The following is an 18,801-nucleotide window of genomic DNA, read 5'->3' as shown; positions in this document are numbered from 1 at the left end:
AGGCACTTCCACAAGAGAACTGAGAGAGCAGGAACAGAGAATGGGACAACTAAATTCAGGAGACAGTACAAGCTGCACATTCACAACATGAACAGGAGCAAAACCACTGCAGCACTTTGAAACCATGAGGCAGCAAACCAGCCTGTCTCTCTCTTCTCTGCTGACTTGGAAAACTTTTGGATGAGGACAAGTCCAAAATGGTATGACGTGATCTTTTCTTACATCTTTCTGGCACTTACTCATTTACCATTGCATTGTCAGCACTTGGGGCCATTTGGGCCAGAAAAACATTAAGAAAACATTTAGAGAAAAAGCTGAGTGGACACGTGTCCCAAAAGATACAAGGTCTGTGCCAAGAGGCTCCTGTTTATGAAAAACAACCACCTGATGGGTCAGAGCTTGTTTACTTGCTTTTGAAGACAACATGGGGGGGGGGAAATGGGACCCTAAATACACAACCAAATGATTAGTAGGGATTAGATCATCACCTGTTAAACCTATCTTGAGCTGCTTGATTGGTGTTAATTCAGTCATCCCTGTCTAAGAAAAAAACTGGTCCAAGATCCCTGAAGAGTTAAGCAGGTGCTCTACAGGACTGCAGTAAAGGTGGGTTAAGAGCATTAGCTCTGGTACTCTCTTCACAGAACCACTGCAGAGGTGAAACACAGTCCCTGGAGGAGTGGTCTGATGCCACATGGACACCCTCACCAAGGCCAAAACATGACCTGGCTGTCCCTGAGGCTGGGGAGGTTCAGAGAACAACCTTGCCCATCACTGCACCCCTAGCAGCTCATCCTTCCTCAGGCAGAGGCTGGGGCCACCAGCCCCACTGTGATTTGTCAGGTGAGGTCTCAGTGCCTCTGGAAGGCACCTGTGGCCGGCAGGAGAGACTTCAGGCTATCCCTAGCACTGGGATAGAGTTGACATTTAATCTGTCCTTCAGGGTAGAGACAAGTTTCCAGCCTCTACATCACCAGTAGGCTACAGGGATCATCCAGGGTCCTGGAGACAGACATGTGGTGGTTTTCTTATTTCCAAGATTGTGTCACAGGGGCTCTCCCAGAGGAGCTGTGAGGTTTGGGACACAAACATTACCTAGATTTGATGATCCCCAACCCTTCCAGCTTGCAAGGTGCTGCACTGATCCAGGGCAGACAGGTTCTTTCCCACTTCAAGACAATCCAGTAAAGAGGCTCTTGTAACCCCACTGCTCTCTTCTGGACCCCTCCAATAATCTGCCAGGAAAGCAGCTTAGGAGAATATCCTTCCCATCATGCTGTTCCATGTAAAGCAAGCCAGGCTAGCTTCAGCAGCCTGTACCCGAGCTGCATATGCTGGCTGATTTTGCCTGACACAAGTGAGAACAAAGACAAACTGATCTCTCATATGCCCTTTCCAACAAGTTATAGGTGTTAATAAACAGATTTATTATTTGGGAAGACAAACCATCAGCTTTCAGTCTAACTACACACAAGACATCAAATACCATACAGACACTTCACAGCACAGCCAAACATTTCTACTTTTTTCTCCAGTGATTAAATGTTTTTGCCTCACACTTAGCCCACAGTCAGAAGAAAGTGACCAACACTCTCTCCAAGCTCCTGCAATGGTAAGGAACAAAGCAAAACCTGGCTGGCAAACAAGCCAGTATGTGTGGAGTGGGTTTGTGTGGCCAGGTTTTGGTAGTAGGGGGCTACAGCGGTGGCTTTTTTAAAAGGCTGCCAGAAGCTTCCCCTGTATAAGGCCAGTGTCAGTTGGCTCTAAGATGGACCTGATGCTGACCAAGGCCAAGACAATTAGCAATGGAGTTAATGCCTCTGTGATTAACATATTGGATGAAGGGGAAGAGGTTGCTGCACAGGTGCAAAGAACAGCAGCAGAGGAATAACTTCTTTGCAGACACCAAAGTCAGTGAAGGAGGTGCTGTAGGCCCGAAGAAGAGATTCCTCTGTAGCCCACGGTGCAGATCATGGTGAGGCAGCTGTGCCCCTGCAGTCCCTGGAGGCCACTGGGGAGCAGAGATCCACTCACAGCCCGTGGAGGACCTCATGCTGGAGTGGGTGGATGCCTGAAGGAGGCTGATTCCGTGTCAAGCTCATCCTGGAGTGAGCTCCTGGCAGGACCTGGGAGTCTGTGGGGAGAGAGGAGCCCACACCAGAGCAGGTTTGCTGTCAGGACTTGTGACCCTGTGGGGGACCCATGCTGGAGCAGTTCATTCCTGAAGGATTGTTCTCCCCATGGACGAGATCCATGCTGGGGCAGTTTGTGAAGAACTGTAGCCCATGGGAAGGAACCACATTGGAGAAGCTTGTGAAGGACTGTCTCCCGTGGGAAGGGCTTCCGACTGTACCAGGAGAAGAGTGAGGAATCCTCCTCTGAGAGTAAGAAGTGGCAGAGACTATCTGTGATGAACTGACCATAACCTCCATTCTCCGTCTCCCTCTGTCACTCCTGGGGAGGAGATAGAAGCCCAGGAAGAAGGGAAGAGTGGGGTGAGTTGTTTTAAGATTCACATTTTGTTTCTCATTTCTCTACTCAGTTTTGATTCTTAATAAATTGAACCAATTCCCTTAAGTTGAGTCTGTTTTGCCTATTATGGTATTTGGCCTTAACTCAACCTGAGCAAAGCTCCCATACAGCATTGAAGTTCATACATAAAGCATGCGGCTGGTCTGTCTAGATTGTGGTTTCCAATCTTGTGTTTCCTAACTGTCAGTTCCTCCATTCCTCACAGGAAGTCAAATTTCTGATGGATTTGTTGCTTGAAGTGTTTTTAAAGAAGTGAAAACAAATGGCAAAAGCTCGGGAAAAAAAAAATCCATGACTGGATTTTTTTTTACCTCAGAGCTGCAAGGATGCTGGGCCACAGCAAACATGAGGACACTAGATTTAGGGATTCTAAAATCAGAGGGATAAACTAGCCCATCCAATCCAACGTAAAGTGGATATGTCGTCTTCTGAGTTTTCACCTTTTTGCCAGTCTCCCCACAGTTATGAAGCAATGAAGGAGGCAGCTGAGGGAAGCACACAGAGCAGCTGTTGTGAAAGGCACTGAATAAAGAAAGCCCTTTAATGATCACTATGTGCTTTTTCTGCATCAGCCATAAAGTACATGCTCCTTCAGACTAGTGGTTTCTTCTCCATCAAGGAAAAAAAACCAAATCCAGTGTTTTTTTCATCCCTGTGACTCCACCCAGCATTATCCTGTGCCCTTTTTCTAGCACAGAGACGGGCTGGTAGTGGGTGCACTCAGCCAGCTCTGTGGTTGGATTTCTGGTGTCCTTTCAGAGGTACCAGGTGGCTCTGGAGGATTTTCCAGGGCCACAGAACCATATCAAAAGAGACAAAACCAAGCCTGTGAGAGTTGCAGTAGTACTCACCATTTGTTGACCCTCCACAGGCTGCAGCATTACCTGTGATGAATGCCTGAGTTAGTGGCTGTGCAGTATCCCCAACACAAGGCAGCTCCTCAGGAAAGGATTTGAGAGACTACAGTAACCACATGGAAAACCTGTGTCTGCTATCTCTGAGAAAAAAATCTGGCTCTTTAAAAAAGGAGTCTAGCTCTTCCAGAGCAAGACTGAAAAATATGACAGCCCTACCATTGACTCTCCATGCTAAATCCCCTTTCCCCCTTCATCCTCCTTTGTTTGCCAGGTAAGAGGTTGAAAAAAACCCTTGCCCAATTTTCTGTAACAAAGAAGCTGCCTGCAGAGCACCTTTCACCAGAACAGCTGAGCAGACCTAATTGCTCACAGCTGGAGGGCACAATCCTGCCCATTTCCTCCCAGCCTAGTCACCAGTTTGACTCATAGAGAACCTCAGTGAAGGCAGTGAATAGTTTTTCCAGGGTTAGGAAGATGAGCTGACTCACTGAGGATTTGGATGATCCCCAGCGGTCCCTTCCTATTCCACAAGTATTGCAGCAGGCACACCAGCGTACCACAAGGAACACATGGCTGGCAAAAAAAGGCAGGGAAAAGACCTGCCTGGTTCCCATCGCTGGCAGCAAGCTCTGCTCTCATAGGAGCTTGGTGTACCTGTTGAACTGCATGGCTGCTGCACTCACACTGCTGACTGACACTGGGAGCTCACTTCCATGTGCCCCCGACCCAAAGGGCTGCTGGCAGAAGCTGCTGAAGCAGACGGTGGTGAGCACAACAGCCCTTACAGCAGCACGGCTTGCAAGAAGTACATCCTGGCAGAAAGGGCTGCTCAGCTGATGGAACTGCCTCCTTCCTTGGAGTATTTTGCCAATATAATGGTTTTGCTAGGTTGGTAACGCAGCTCCTTTGAAGATGGCAAGAGTAAAACCAAGCACAGTGAGGTGGGCAGGCAAATGAACAGAAGAAAGAGAATCACCTTCTCCTTTTAACCTTTGTTAGACCTTTGGCATGATCTGTAACAGAGCTGGGTCGCTTTTCAGGCAGAATTGAAGCATTTCAGTTGATACATTTCCTTCCTGTTAACAAGGTCATACAAGGCCAAGAAGTCCATCTTGCAACCTGGCACGAGCTACAGCCTCATGCAAACTTCACTTACCGTGCCATAATCTGAGGTGAAGAGCACGTTTCCATCGGCACATGAGCCAACAGTGCATGGCTGCAGTTGGTCCTGCTCCCGCAGCCAGACTCTGGCACCCTGCAAAAACCAGATGACCTCCTATTAGAAAGAACTGGAACCAGCCAGGGTGCAAACACTCACAGAAAGCTGGGGGAAGTTGTGGTATTCAGAGGCTACTTCCAAGCTACAGCTGCTTAAATTTTTAAGCAAGTCCTACTTACATTTTCAGAGAAACTGGTTTTGCTTTTTTTAAACACAACACGAGAGGAAGAAGAAGCAGTTTTAATCAGCTTCATGTGGAAACCTACATAAGGAAACATTAATTTTTGTAGGAAGAGTCATGGAAAAATACAAACACACAAAACAGTGGGTTTGAGTGTCTAAATGTTTTCAAACTTGGAATAGCTGGTCATTAAAAGTCACGCTATAATAATAATGGAAAATGTAAATAAAGCATGTTTACAATTTCATACACCCACACATCATTGTAAGCCAAAAGGCTTCCAGAAATCATCAGCATCAACGAAGGAAACTTCACAGAGCTCTATTTGCCTCTCTTGCAAGGGTTTCCTTCAGGAAATGACACGACTTGCCTGTTTCTCTGATGTGTATATACTCCAATGCACATGTGATGGCCCTGATATATATATAGTTTCACACACACTACCTCATCTTAAATTGCTCAGCATCTCTGAAGACAACCCTAAGCACAAAGGCAGATTTCTGGTAACACTTAGGCAGGGATTTGCAGAGCAAGCAGATCTCATAGCTTGCCTTCCAAAAAAGTGAAGGGGAAATCAGGTTGTTGGATCAGCCTCTTCTACCCCGTCTGACTGTGGGACCTGTTACAAGGGAAAGAGCAGGAGCACAGAGGCCAATCAGGAAGAACGTGACCTGCAGTTATGGAGAATTAGGCATAACCTCACACTGCATTGCAGTTACTGCAAACTCATCTGTTCCACGTCTTCCCACAGAAATTGCACAAACTCTGCTTAGATAAGCATTGAGAAAAAGTCAAAGTGCTGAACTGTTGAGTAACGTTAAGGCCATCCTTTTCATCGATTCATAGACCTACTTTCTTCCTAATTTGTTTTCTGCCCCTAAGTTATTGATTATAAAGGCCCATCTTATCCTCTTAAACTCGTCAGCACCATTAGCTCTTTGCTCATAGGCTTATTATACCTGAAGAGAGGCAATAGTATTTCTATATTACATTATACAGAATGTGGAACACTAATTCTATTTTTAATGATTTATTTTACTTTAGGTGGGGTTTTTTAAAACTACTTTAGTCACTTAAACACTTTAGTACCCTGGATTTTCCTTACTGTAGAAGATATGTCCATTGGGCAACCTCCAGTCCTCTCAATAAAGGAACTGGTTTTAATGATATTTAAAAAGACCTACATAATTAGAGTTTTGCTGCTGTGTTCCGCTCTAAAGTTTCCACAGCAAGCAGATTACTTTCACCAAGTGAATGAAAAGCACCAGTGCACTGATCAGTACCTAAATCCAAGGGTGGTGTGCCAAGACCACCCTCATGGTGCAACAGTTAGAAATGTTTTCTTGTGTTACAGGTTCAAGTTTCGAGATCCCAGAAAGTTGGTGAGCAATGCATCGAATACAGATTTGTAGGAACTTTAGGAAGGTCTTCATGACATCCTCTTATATTTTCTGAAACCCTTAATGCTTGAGATAAAGTGTCCTGAGGCATCCACGCAAAACATTACTGGTGAGAACTCATCCATTTCCCAAATCACATTCTTACTATTCTGCATAAACATAGAGCAGCATGCATTAGTAGAAGATCTTTAGTCTCCTACTAGTATCATAGTATAGAGCAGAGTCAGAAAACAGCAAAGTTCTTTCTGGAGTTCCCAAAAGTGGGATGATAGAAAACCTTTTCTAATACATTAATCGTAAACTCTCCTTCCCAACAGTGAGTTTCAGTGCCCCTAGACCCCAGTAAGCCAGGTACTCACAGAGCCCTACCATCATCTGTCCCTGCAGGCCAGGACTACACACACTCCTGAGCTCAGAAGTTAGTTTGGAGATAGAGGCAGCTGATAATCTGACACACAAGAGACACTCCACAGGCACGAATGCTGTTAATTTCTAGGTACTAGTTAGAGGAAAAGAAGAGAGAAGATGGACAATGAGATCTCTCTGGTATCTTCAAGACCTAAAAATCATCAGAAAGTCCAGACTGACCTAGACCACTTTCCCAGCAGTAGCAACGAATACTCCCAAAAGGAGACCAAGTTCTTTTGTATAATGCTGCATCATTTCCTACAGACTTATGGCAGATCCTCCTCAGTGCTGCTAAGGAGAAGAATGCAACACGATGAAACTCCCAGGCACTGAGGCATTTCAACTGCCCAGAGCTACTTACTTCAGTTTACTTTGATGTTGTAGCTGTTTGTACAACAGCAATTGCCTTTGCCCAGTAGAATAACTGCACTCATTTATGTTGTTTCCAAACGGAACATCATGCTGAGATAGCCAGAATAGGAACCACAGAGCAAATAATTATTTAACTTCTGCCCAGCATAGCCCCTGTTTCCTGAAAGGCCAAATTTGTTTTAGTGCATCTCCTTCCATCGGCCCTTTTTGTCTAAACGTGACATTCCCCAAGGAGCCTTGACTAAATACAGAAACAGATGGTGATACCAGAGAGACTGCCCTCACATTGCTCCCCTCTCCCCCAATACCACACATTTAATTGATCAGTTGAAAGGATTAAATTGAGCAGAAAACTTCTAAGAACTGCCAGGCAGAAAGGCTGAACTTCCGTATCAGAAACAAGGGCAGCAGAGCATGGCCCTGCACTGCAGAGTGGTGACCTGACAGCTCTGGGGGATCCCACCTCCCAGAGGCATCACAGATGATGGAAAAACCTTGCTCTCCTAGTGTAAAGATTAAAAAAAAAAACAACTCAGTTTTCAAATTGGGATATGGAAGTGCTCATCTGCATCCAGAGACAAAACAGTTTAACAAAATGAAGCAACAAGCAATTATTGATTTAAAAATAAAACCTTCAAGGACAGTTAAGGAGTAGTAGAGCAATGACATCATGTAACAGCTTTCCACTGAATAAAGCTGGTTGAACAACGATGATATATCATGAGAATAGCTCATTCCCTCCCAATTCCTCTTTTAACAATGAGTTTATTAGGGGGGTTGTTTTAAGTGCAATAACAACAGTAGGTACTGAAAGAAAGAATGAAGTAGTCATGTATCAGAGCTCCCGTATCAAGGGTAGGTCACTTGGACTTTAACAAACTCCCAAAGATCAGCATCCACATTCCTCTGGCCTCAGTGACAATCTGTCCATGAACTGGCCTTGCCACAAAGTGCATAGCAAAGCATAATCCTGAAAACTGATCCCATAACATGGGGTTATAATTCAGAAAATAAAGTTGCTTCGTGCTGAGATCAGTGTTTCATCAGTACTGCCTCACTCCCACAACTCTTTCACTGTGGGCAGTAAACACATGGACTTTGGGATCCTAGACCTGGAAATAAATAACACTTCCTCGTATCCATGATATCCAGAAATCACTTCAAGGCACAGATTTCTTTGGCCTTCTGTGCCTTTTTTAGGTTGACTGATTCCAGCAGTTCTCTTTTGCATTTCCACACCCGAATCCACATCTCAGTGGACATGGTACGTTGTGTCAGCAGGGAGAGGACAAGGGAGACTTTGCACACTGTGCCCCTTCCCTGGGAAAGGCAAGCAGCACACAACCCTTACTGCAGAACCAAAGCACCCAAGCATTAAAGCCTGAGTGTGCAGTCACCCATGGGTGCATCCTCCTCCTCAGCTACCCAGCTATTGAAGGCAAAGCGAGCTCCAGAAGTCAGAACCCTCTATCCACAGGTGCCTTCGCCTCTTTGGAGCCTCCCAGCCCAGCAGGAGACACATTCAGGGATTGACATGAGCAAGCCACTGTTCTGCAGCTGTACCACACTTGAGAAATGAGCCATAGCTGCTTGTCTTCTTATTTGTGTATTCTGGACTACCCTTGAATCTTCTTATTCTCCTGGGATGTCCTCTGTCTTCTGGGAACTGCTTCTTCACAAGGACAAGTGAGAATGAGATGCCCCAGCTGTACAGAATGTGAAGAGACAGCAGTGCTGCTTCTCTCCAACAGCACACACATTCCTCCTGCATCACTCCCAGGAGTAACATGCTCAGCAGGGGCTACAACCAGGATGGGTGCACTGATTTTCCAGGAGTCACCCAGAGAGGAAAAGTGCTTTTGTTTGGAAAACACCTTCCAGTGTATGCACACAATTGTCCCCTACTTCCACTATGGGATGTTTTTGTAATTGTATTCTCTGTGAATGAACACAGCTCTCAGCCTCCAGATGTACCTGCAAACGCAATACTACAAGAAAGTCTTGCAGGGCCTGGTTTAGGTAACTATCCCCAATCACTACTGCAGCTATTCTGCAAGGGGCAGGAGGGATGTCTCAAAAATGTATACTCTTGCACTGTGAGCCCAAGCCAAAAGTCTCTGTGAGTGCTCTAAGCTTTTCAACTATAATTATTGTGTATATACATACCTTCGTCCTCCTGGCACTGTGGGGCTGTTCAGTAGGTATTAGGCATCTAAGCTTTGTGTTTTTCCTGGTGAGGGATCCATATTCACACCTACCTCCTCTCTGTGCACCTTGTGCTCATGGCAAAGGGCAGCCTTGAAGCACGGGAAAACAGTTGGGGGTTCACTCCCTCAACTTCCACAGTGGAGAGCTTGGAAGCAGCATTACGCTAAGCCAGCTCTCCCCAGCCTCAATGGGCCTTGTGGTTGTAAACCACACAGCAGAGATTGGGCTAGAAAGGCCCCTGCAATCCAGACAAAGCCAGGATCAGGTTTCAATAAATGCACTTTTCAACAGATTGATCTAGGTGATCATGAATAAGTGATAGGACAAATGTAAAGAGACTTAGCTAATGGATACAAGACTGGTGGGGGGGGGAATCCCTGACACCCTAGATCCATATGGGAAGGAATGCAACCTTGCTTTTTTCCTGGTGTTGGGATGAAATGAAATCATACTAACAGTCCCTGGGTTATATCTTATCAGTAAAACCTGGACTAGCTACTGGAAGTGAGGGGGCAGCCCAGGAAGCCACAGGTAAGAGAGAAACAGAAGCAACAACAGCTGAGGTGGCAGCAGCCAACATAGAGCAGCTCGGAAGAGGGACAAAACCTGCAGCATCAGGGATAATAAAGCCTATATCTTGTAAGGATGGATTGGATTTCACCTGGGAAGGACCTATGGTTTCCACTCAGTAGCCCACTGAGCCTGCAGCCCCTGCAAGCCAACAAGGCTCAGGGAGCTGAGCACAAAGCTGCAGCTGTGGCTCCTGCTGCTCCAGAGCTGCAGCCCAGGCTGAGCCCATGACTCAGACTACTTCTACCAATTAGCAGCCCCATTCCTTACTAATTAAGAAGCAAAGCCCTCAGTCTGTCAGAAGCTCTGCAGAATAGGAGTATCAGGAAAATGTTTGTGCATTTTAAACCATCTAAGAGCAGTTTGTCACTTCTGGTCACTGATATATGTGCACTGCTTCCCACACCTCCTTTGCCTCCTCCTCCCATCTGTTCTGTTCCTCTCTCCTCCCCCAGTTTGGCTGCTGCACAGCTTCTCCACACTCTCATGCACGTCTCCTAATTTCAGATATGCCCCAGGAAACGCCAGGTCCTTGAAAGTAATTATCTTCTCAAAACAGCAACTACCCACTACAGCAACCACACTAGCTCTTCACTGTGGAAGTTGAGGGAGTGAACCCCCAACCGTTTTCCCATGCTTCAAGGCTGTCCTTTGCCATGAGCACAAGGTGCACAGAGAGGAGGTAGGTGTGCATACTTCCAGGCTTCACCACACCTCTCTCCAGGCTCAGTTTAAGATGAGCTCTCTCATACTTTGCAACCACTCAGGAACTTCTCACCACCCTCGAAACTGCAGACTAAATCTTGTTCACTTCATAAAAGCCAACACCATTTGCATGCCTTCTCTATGAGGCTTTTCCTCACCTAAAATTTGAATTAAAACAAGTCATTCCCTAGGGCAGATCACTCATATGACTATCTAGAGATGTGTGTTCCCCATGTCTAAACACCCCTGATACATCACAGCAACAGCATGAGCAAAAAAACCCAGCATAGCCCTAGCAAAACCTTAACTGACCAGCTAGCAGCTCCAAACTGAGCAAGTGAAGAGCTATCCCTACTCTGCCCTCAACTGGGACACAGCTTTGGCTCTCCTCTCCCTCTTGTCACCAAAAAGCAAGGCAGCTTTCTGGCAGCTCCCTCCCTCTCTCAAATTCAGCCAATGGCTTTAAGGCTGAAGCTGGTCTGATGGACTGCTGAACAGTATTCAAGGTCCAGGGAGGAGAGAGCTCACAGCCTCAGGAAGCCATGAGGATATAGCCATCTATCACCAGCTCCATCATCCTGCCTCCAAGCAGCCACATTGCAGTGCATTCTGTAAACAGCTCTGAGAGCCCTGGAATAGTATTTATCCTGCAATGTTTACTACACATAATTTGGGGTTATGGCCAGTACCTTTTTGAATCTTGCCACATTATTGATTTCAACAATTCACTGCCACGTGGAGTTCCACCATCTACTCACACGTTATACGGAAACATACACCTTTTAATTAGTCTCATCACTGTGAAGCAGAAAACCTTTTTCTCACAGTCAGAGGTGGAGGAACACAAGAATACAATCCACTTTCTCTGTCTCATCCATTATTTTCTGCTCTTTTGCCATGTCTCCCCCTATTTGTCATTTCACTAATAAAGTATTCTCAGGGGTTTTGAACTCTTCACGTGAGACCTTTCCCTGGTGTTTGATCGTCCTCACTGTCCTTCTCTCAAACACCACACAGAAAGCAAGGGGAATGCCTCTAAGCTAGGATACACTGCAGCCAACATGAAATAAGGGGGAAAGAAGGCAAAGAGGGGGAAATGGCCCACGCAAGTAAGAAGCCAGGGTACAGTAAAGACAGTGGAGTCCACGTTTCACTGTTTTCTCTCCTAAAATCATTGGGGACAAAGACGTGTGCTAGTAGCAGCATCCAGCTACCAGATGGGGATGGCATTGTGAATAACAAGAGACATGCAGAAGTTTTTAATAAATATCCCTAGGAAGCACCTCTCTTGCATCACAGTGAGATGCTGATGTGCTTTCCCATATAGTGCTAAACAGAAAGGACATATTAAAAAAATCAATAGATCCAAGAGTTCCCAGAGATCAGTCCAACAAAGTTTCTCACCAGATGACACTCATTTTTTATAAGCCTGGAAATTCTGAGGAAATTCCAAGAGACTGGAAGGGTCAGAGCCTAAACAAGGATGATAGCAGGGTTATCTTAAGCAATGATGGGTTGCTTAGTCAGACAACCCCAGGCAAAGCACAGTTTTTGCCCTCAGCTTTTCCAACTTAAAGATACTCTAGCTTTAATGACTGTCCAGTGCCATTCAACACATGGGAAGGAGTCTAATCAAAAAGACTTCTTGATTCTTTGCATCCATCCAAGCACAGGAGATAAATAGGCCAGTAATAGAGTCTCCTGGCATTGACCACACAGAGCACAGCATTCTGGTAAAAGTCAGCCCTTGAGGAGCAAACAGCAGCAAAAGGATCTCAAAACAGCTGTTATGAATGGCGGAAATCATGACCAACTGAGGGACTTTCTAACAAAACTCTGCAGAGACAGGATTGGTGCTATTTTGTATTCTCATCAAGAACCTAAAAATCACAAGAAGTGCCATCGATACTAGCAGATGCCAAAAATCTGACAGATCAGTAAGTACTGACAAGGAAGACACCACCAGAGCAATGTGGATTCCACAGCTCGCTTGTTTGAACAAAACAGGATTAAAATACAGCCAAACTGAAAGGTCATCTTCAGGGGAGGAGGAATGCAAGGAGCACTTCAAACGGAGGAATGTCTTCTGGAAAGTCACAGACACAAAGAGGATTGCAAACTGCTGAACAGAAACTCCCAGGACTTTTGTTTGCAACAAGAGTTGATCATGTCTGGGATGTATAAACAGGAGTAAGGAAGTTTACTTCTTACTTAGGCTTTGAGGTGTGAGAAAGAAGCTCTCCAGAGAAATTTTTTTTGAAACTCCATCATTTTTGCTATTCAGAAAGATCCCTTGTATTCAGAAGTATTTGTGAAAATGTAAATGCCATTATGTAGATTTGCCAAGCTAGGGCTGCCCTGTCTAGCCCCAGCAGTGATAACAGGGGATCACAACAGCATGTGGCCCAGCACGAGCTTCAAACCTCACCTCGGTCTCTGCATACTCAACCGACCACCCTGCTGCAAGGATGCCACTGCCAGCAGTACTGAGACCACTGCTCTGCTACCTCCTCTCTCACCTCTGTCAGCAACCCAGAGACACAGATAATTTCTTGCAGACAGAGAAGTTATTTGGGATGAAACAACTCTCATGAAGCAGAAGAAAAGTAGGACCCCAAAACGGATGGAGCTGCCAGACACTTTAGAAACGAAGTAGGATTTATTTTAACACAAGGTTGTGTAACCACTTGAAGAAACTGCAAAAAGCGGGGGATCCTCCAGAAATAAGAAGCCTTTCCAGAAAGTCTGATTCAGACAAATCTAAAGATCATTGACTAAAGATGCAGGTAGCAGGAATACACAGCCCTTGTCCTAACCCTCATTTTGTACCTTCTCATCAAATATGCTCATCACTGAAACTATCAGAGGCCCTGCCACTGGTTCAGTTGCTATGATAGCTACCACATTTGTAACGATAGGACCCAAGAGTCCCCTGGGTGCTGTGCCAAGTGGTGCATGGAAGATGGGCCCTCTGAAGGCGTTTTTCCTGGGAGTCGGCTCTAAGCACAGCTGAACTGTGTGCAATCTGGGATGGAAATGCCAAGACAGAACCATAGAGCTTAGGGTAACTGGAGGATAACCACAAAACACAGACTCGATGAAGTTTCGGTCTTAATGATCACATTTGAATATCTCACACATTGCCCTTCAAGTAAAATGGGAAAAAAGAAGTTGCGGAACACAGTGATTATTATGTTTAAAAAAAAAACCCCTGAGGCAAGAAGTGAAACCAGAGCAGTATGAGGCAGTTTTGGAGGCAGCAGTGGGGCAGCAGCAGGCTGGCCCAGGCAGCCCTGGCTTCTGAAGGGAACCCGGGGGGTCTGGCCCAGCCCAGCACCTGCACTAGCCCCAGTCCACCCTCGTGCCACTGACAGGATCTGACAAGGTCTCATGCAGCCTGGCTCCAGATGAATGCCCCAAGGAGGGAGCTAACAGGGCTCGTTCTCTTCTGCCAGACACTTCTTCACATCACCTTTTCCACCAGAGCTTTCCTCCCCACAGCTGTTGCTCCAGAACAGTGGCCAGGCCCTTTCACCCTACAGTTGCTTCTTTACAACTCTGAATAGGTTTTGGGGAGATGCAGCTGGGATGCAGGACTCTGTGTGTAGGGACATCCATGCTACACCAGCCCCATGGATATCTTCAAGGACAGCAGTACTTTTCTTTAGCTGAACCACACAGCCTAATCAAACAGAGAGCAGTTGATCTGCTTGGTGTTGCAGCAAAGAGCATTACATACACAGCATGGATGTAACAGTCAGCATTTCTTTGTCTCTTCCCAGTCTCTCTAGATCCTCTTTTCTAAGAGGTCACAATATTTTTGGTGAACTACGAGATGGTGGTCAGGGAAAGCTGACAAAGTACATGTTCCTCCTATGAAGGAGAGGCTTGGTGGGAATACTCCTTCACAGAGCAGCCTCACTCCTGAAGAAGATAATGCTCTATCTACCATTTCTTTCCAAGCTGGCATTTTCCTAAGACAAGGGTTGTTAACACACGGGCACTCGGCTCACTGTTATCTGGAAAGACAGCACATCACTCATGGTCAGCATCATCTAAGTCAGCTGAACCATTTCCCTTGTCTCAGACGAGAGTCTCTGGAAGGATTCTCCGGGACATCCGGCCATGCTCCTCTCTCACAGGAACTCCACCTCCTCGCAACTGCAAGGAGCGTGGGGAGGGCCAACCAAGCTGTTGAGAAACCCAATCCAGCATGCCACGTAGGAGTCCTCCCCACCCAGCACAAACTGGGCTCCCTGGGGACACCCAGCTTCAAATGATGCTGGCAGGCAGCTTCAACCAAGAGCTCAAAAACTGGTGAGAATCCCATGAGCAACTAAAAGTCAGCCTGGGCCTGTACCTGCTGCAAACCATGAATAAGGCAGGCTCCACACTGCAAAGATGCAGTCGCAGACAAGTCCCGTCAATTCTCCTCCTTACCCATGTACTCTGTCTGCAGATGTTTGCACACAAGAGTGTAGAGGAGGAGAAAGAAGCTGTCAGATGCCCAGAGGATAGTGTGTGCAGCTGAGTTTCATGTAGCTACTAAAGAGCCACATTCTGCACGCTGGCTGATGGCTCTGTGGAGCACTCAGACACTTCCCAGTTGCATTAAGCAGTCAGCACACCCACACAGCAGCCATTGACTTGAGTGTGAGGCTCCCCCTTGGCCTGCATGTGTCCCTGGGGGGGTGGCTCCTCTCCCCAGCTCCATGGCAGATGTCCCAGGCCACAAATAAGAAAAAGGCTGTAGCCAGGGGAAGATGGGGGACAGTAAGTAAAGGCCAGGCCAGCTGTAGAGAGGCCAAATCATAAGTCCACAGCTGTGCAGGACATGAGCATAGGATCCCCCCCATCTTTCCCCCAATAGAAAGCTTAAGAACTTTGGGAGATGTATTTTACAACACAGCAGTGAGAAAAACTGTTTAATGCTTCAAATTCCAGCATTTCTAGGCCAGCGGCACATGAGCAGAAGCAGAACAGCATCTGAGATTCCACTGGATGCTGCTGCTCAGTGTAGGCTGACCATGGGGCTGTGCCAGCTGGTCACTCCAACTAGAAAGCAGAGACGGATGGGATGGGAGAAGTGTCTCCTTTAACCCTGGCCATGACATTCCTGCTCTTCAGAGGGAATCAGAGAGCGAGTCACATCCTCTGTGTCACCCCACATCCTGCCCACACTCCAGACATGCAGGGAAACCATCATCCATCACCATGCCACAGCCCTGGCCTCCAGGGCCCCTCCTCCCTGTCTGGGCACAGGACTCGCTGCAGCAGCCACGAAAGAAGATCGTGGCTCCTCTGCTCATACCCAGCTGGAGCAAAGGTGTCATCCGTTGCCTCTCTGAGCCATGCTGCACACCAGGCCTCAGATGGCAGAGGCACACCTCTTTGTGCTGTGACACTTGCTGAGGGTGATGGCTTTCTAATCCAGCCTGCTTGGGATATTGCAGGGCAAGAGAGGTGGTAGCATGTACCCTGCCAGCTTGCCATCCCTGGGGTCAGCAGTCAGAGGAGTGTATGGCACGAGGGAGCTGGTACAACCTCCCAAAACTATTCCCCCCTTAGCAGAACCAGGATGATAACTAGGTTAAACCCATCACTAAGCCTCTTATTATAGATAAGCTTCAAAGAATAGGAACTCCTTTGGTGTCCAGCATGCCAAAGGAGGAACTAGAGAAGCTGGGAAGACTTGCGGTATCCCCACCTAACCCCAGACACTGACCACATCGCTGAGCATGGTATCTAAACGCTGCAAGCACAGCATGGGAACCTGCTAGGGCCAGACCAACAACACATTGGGGTCTAGGCTACTCATTGTAAGGGATGACATGCATCCCCTGGGACAAACTTGGCTTCTGCTGCAGCAGAAAGAGGTGGAGCAACTCCCTTCTGCTCAGGCATTGCCCTCCCACCAAGAACCCCCCATGGAGGAGGAAGAGATGCAGCAAATGCCAAACATTCCCGCTCCAGGGAAGCCACGATCCCCCTCTCCCACCTCCACTGCCTTTCCTGCAAAGCAAAGCCTGATGCTTTCCCATGCACGCTCACCCCAGCTCTCCAGCCTTGGCCACCTTTGTTCACATGGTTAAGTCTGTGATTTACAAGAGATGTGAGATTCCTAGAGAGTCTCTGGCTTCAGGACTGCTCCTCAGCCCTTCCCTGGAGATCCCTGTTTCTCCAGACAATGGTGGAGACACACCTGGACAAGCAGAGCTGGACAAGGCGGGAAGTTCTCGGCTGGGTATTTCTTGCTGAGACACGCACCTCTAGGCATGCCCTTTCCAGCCTCCCGTTCCTATCAGGTACTTCAGGCTTCTCGGTGGCTACTCCTGTTGCAAGAGGCCAGGAAGTTCCTCGTGACAGAGGGGTGAGCGTAAAGGCTCTGGCAAAATGGCCCTTTGGGAAACCCTGGCTTGTATCTGATTAGATACAGACAGCCCAGGCTCCCAGGAGCAGCAGGTTAATCAGTTAATGGCTGAGAGGATCCTGGGCAATGAGCTTCGCATGCTGCCAGGCAGCCCCAGCCGCACAGCCCCAGGGCAGCCACTCCTTCCTCACTGGGGTGAGCTGGGAAAACATCTGTTCTGATAAAGTGCTTCATGGGGAGGGGGCAGGCCTGAGCCCATCAGCTGCTCCAACCCACCCACGACAGGCTGCCTCAGAGGAGGCTCCCAGTTCCCCCACTGCACCCTGGCCAGGACACTGGGTTTAACAGCCTGAACACGAAAAGGGGATCAGAGGGAGGTAGATGTCTGATGCCCCTGGCCCCAGACAGGAAGCTTTCAGAGCTCAGCACCACATCTCAGGATAGGTCTGTCACCCCACAGTGCCTGCTGTGCCCACTGCCGGTACCTCGGGCACTCGCTGTTGCCCATGGGGCCAGCAAGGGCAGCCCTTGCCGTGCACCCACCCGTCCCTCACAACTCAAGGCAGCATCAGGTAGGGCTGGAAACTCATGTATGCTCAGGCAAGGAAAGAAGCAGAAAGAATTTTGGGGGAATCTAGGTGAGCATGGCACCAGGCCACATGCATTAAAGGCTGCACATCACCTTCCCCTTCCCCATGCGGTAAAATGCCGCACATGTCTGTAGCAGGCCCCCAAGAAATGGGCACTGCAGGCACGTGTGGGACCAGAGCCCAAGTCTAACAGGTAGGAGCCCGACTCCAGAGGAGCCCGTTTTACCCATAGCGTGACGGTGACTGGGCAGAGGCACCGGGGAGGCAGAGGACCGAGGCGGTCGCTCCCTCCGTTACACGCTTCCCGTCTCCTCACCGCCCGGCTCTGGCCCGGCGCCACGTGTGACATGCACACACAGGCAGGAGCGGCTCCGGACCCTTAAGTCGCTCCAGGGGATTAAAGCAGCAAGAGAGCCGTCTCTGGGCAGCCATGACTACCGCGCGACAGATCCTCCCCGCTCCTGCAACCGGCCCTCAGCCCGAATTGCTGGAAGCGCGCATCCCTCGGGCTCTGGCTCCCGCACCGCGCTCGGCTCCTCGCAAGGACTGTCCGAGGCCGCGCTGGGCCTGGGGACCACTCGGGAACAAAACCCGCCGCACCTCAGCGCTGAAGGAAAAGCAGGGCCGTGACTGCCTGGGCTGCGGGCACAGGTTGCGGGCCACCCCGCCGCTCTAGGGGCGCACCCGGCCGGGGCAGCGCCCGGCGGCCCCGAGGCTGGGCACCGCTTCCCGGACCGCGTCCCACCTGGCGACCTGACCCATCCGCCCGGCTCCCTCCCCGGCTCCCCAGCCCTCGGGCAGCGGCCGAGCGGACGGACGGCCCCCGCCGCCGCCGGACCCCGTCCCCACTGCCCACCTGACGGAAAGAGGCGTCCATCGGCGGGGCCGCCCCGCAAGGCTAGCAGCCGGACGGCCCTCCGCACAGCACCGTATGGCACCGCTCCGCGCCGCACCGCACCACCTCGGCAGGGCAGGCACCGCTCGCCCGCGCCTCGCCGCGCTCGCCCCGCCCCGCCCCGCCCCGCCGGCCGCCGGCGACCGGGAGCGGCCGCGCCGCCCCGCCCCGCTCCGCCCCGGGGCGCGGGGCTGGCCTGCGGGGCCTGCGCTCGAGCCCCAGCGGCTCGGAGGAGGGCGGGTGGTCACGGTGGCTGGGGAGGAGCCGGCGTCACGGGAGGAGGATGCTGGAAAGGATTTGGGGTGCGGGATCCCGAACGGTCGGTGGCACTGTGGACACGCAGCACGGACCACCTCTATACAGCCATTTGGAAGAACAAGCGATGATCACATCTGGAACAACAAACCTGTTGGTTCCGGGAACCTTCCTTCAGCAGCTCATCATAGCACCACCATACAAGGAGAGAGACTGTCAACAAGAATCATCTGTCAACA

The 18,801-nt window shown here is 49.0% G+C and overlaps 1 protein-coding gene across 1 annotated transcript in view; it reads right to left on the bottom strand.

Annotated features, from left to right (window-relative positions):
* The window catches only part of LOC104552764 (unconventional myosin-X), a 95,812-nt gene extending 77,401 nt beyond the window's left edge, over positions 1 to 18,411 (bottom strand). Inside the window, exons 1-2 of the mRNA XM_062004673.1 lie at positions 18,269 to 18,411; positions 4,546 to 4,644 (exon numbers count right to left, since the gene is read on the bottom strand). Of these exons, the coding sequence (XP_061860657.1) occupies positions 4,546 to 4,644; positions 18,269 to 18,289 (120 nt within the window). The 5' untranslated portion in view covers positions 18,290 to 18,411. The remainder of the gene's footprint in view (positions 1 to 4,545; positions 4,645 to 18,268) is intronic.
* Between the last annotated feature and the right edge of the window lie 390 nt (positions 18,412 to 18,801).

The sequence above is a fragment of the Colius striatus genome, chromosome 11 (assembly GCF_028858725.1).
Source record: "Colius striatus isolate bColStr4 chromosome 11, bColStr4.1.hap1, whole genome shotgun sequence".
NCBI classification, from domain to species: Eukaryota; Metazoa; Chordata; class Aves; order Coliiformes; family Coliidae; genus Colius; species Colius striatus.
The sequence above is the reverse complement of the archived record's forward strand: the minus strand, read 5'-3'. Positions and strand labels throughout refer to the sequence as shown.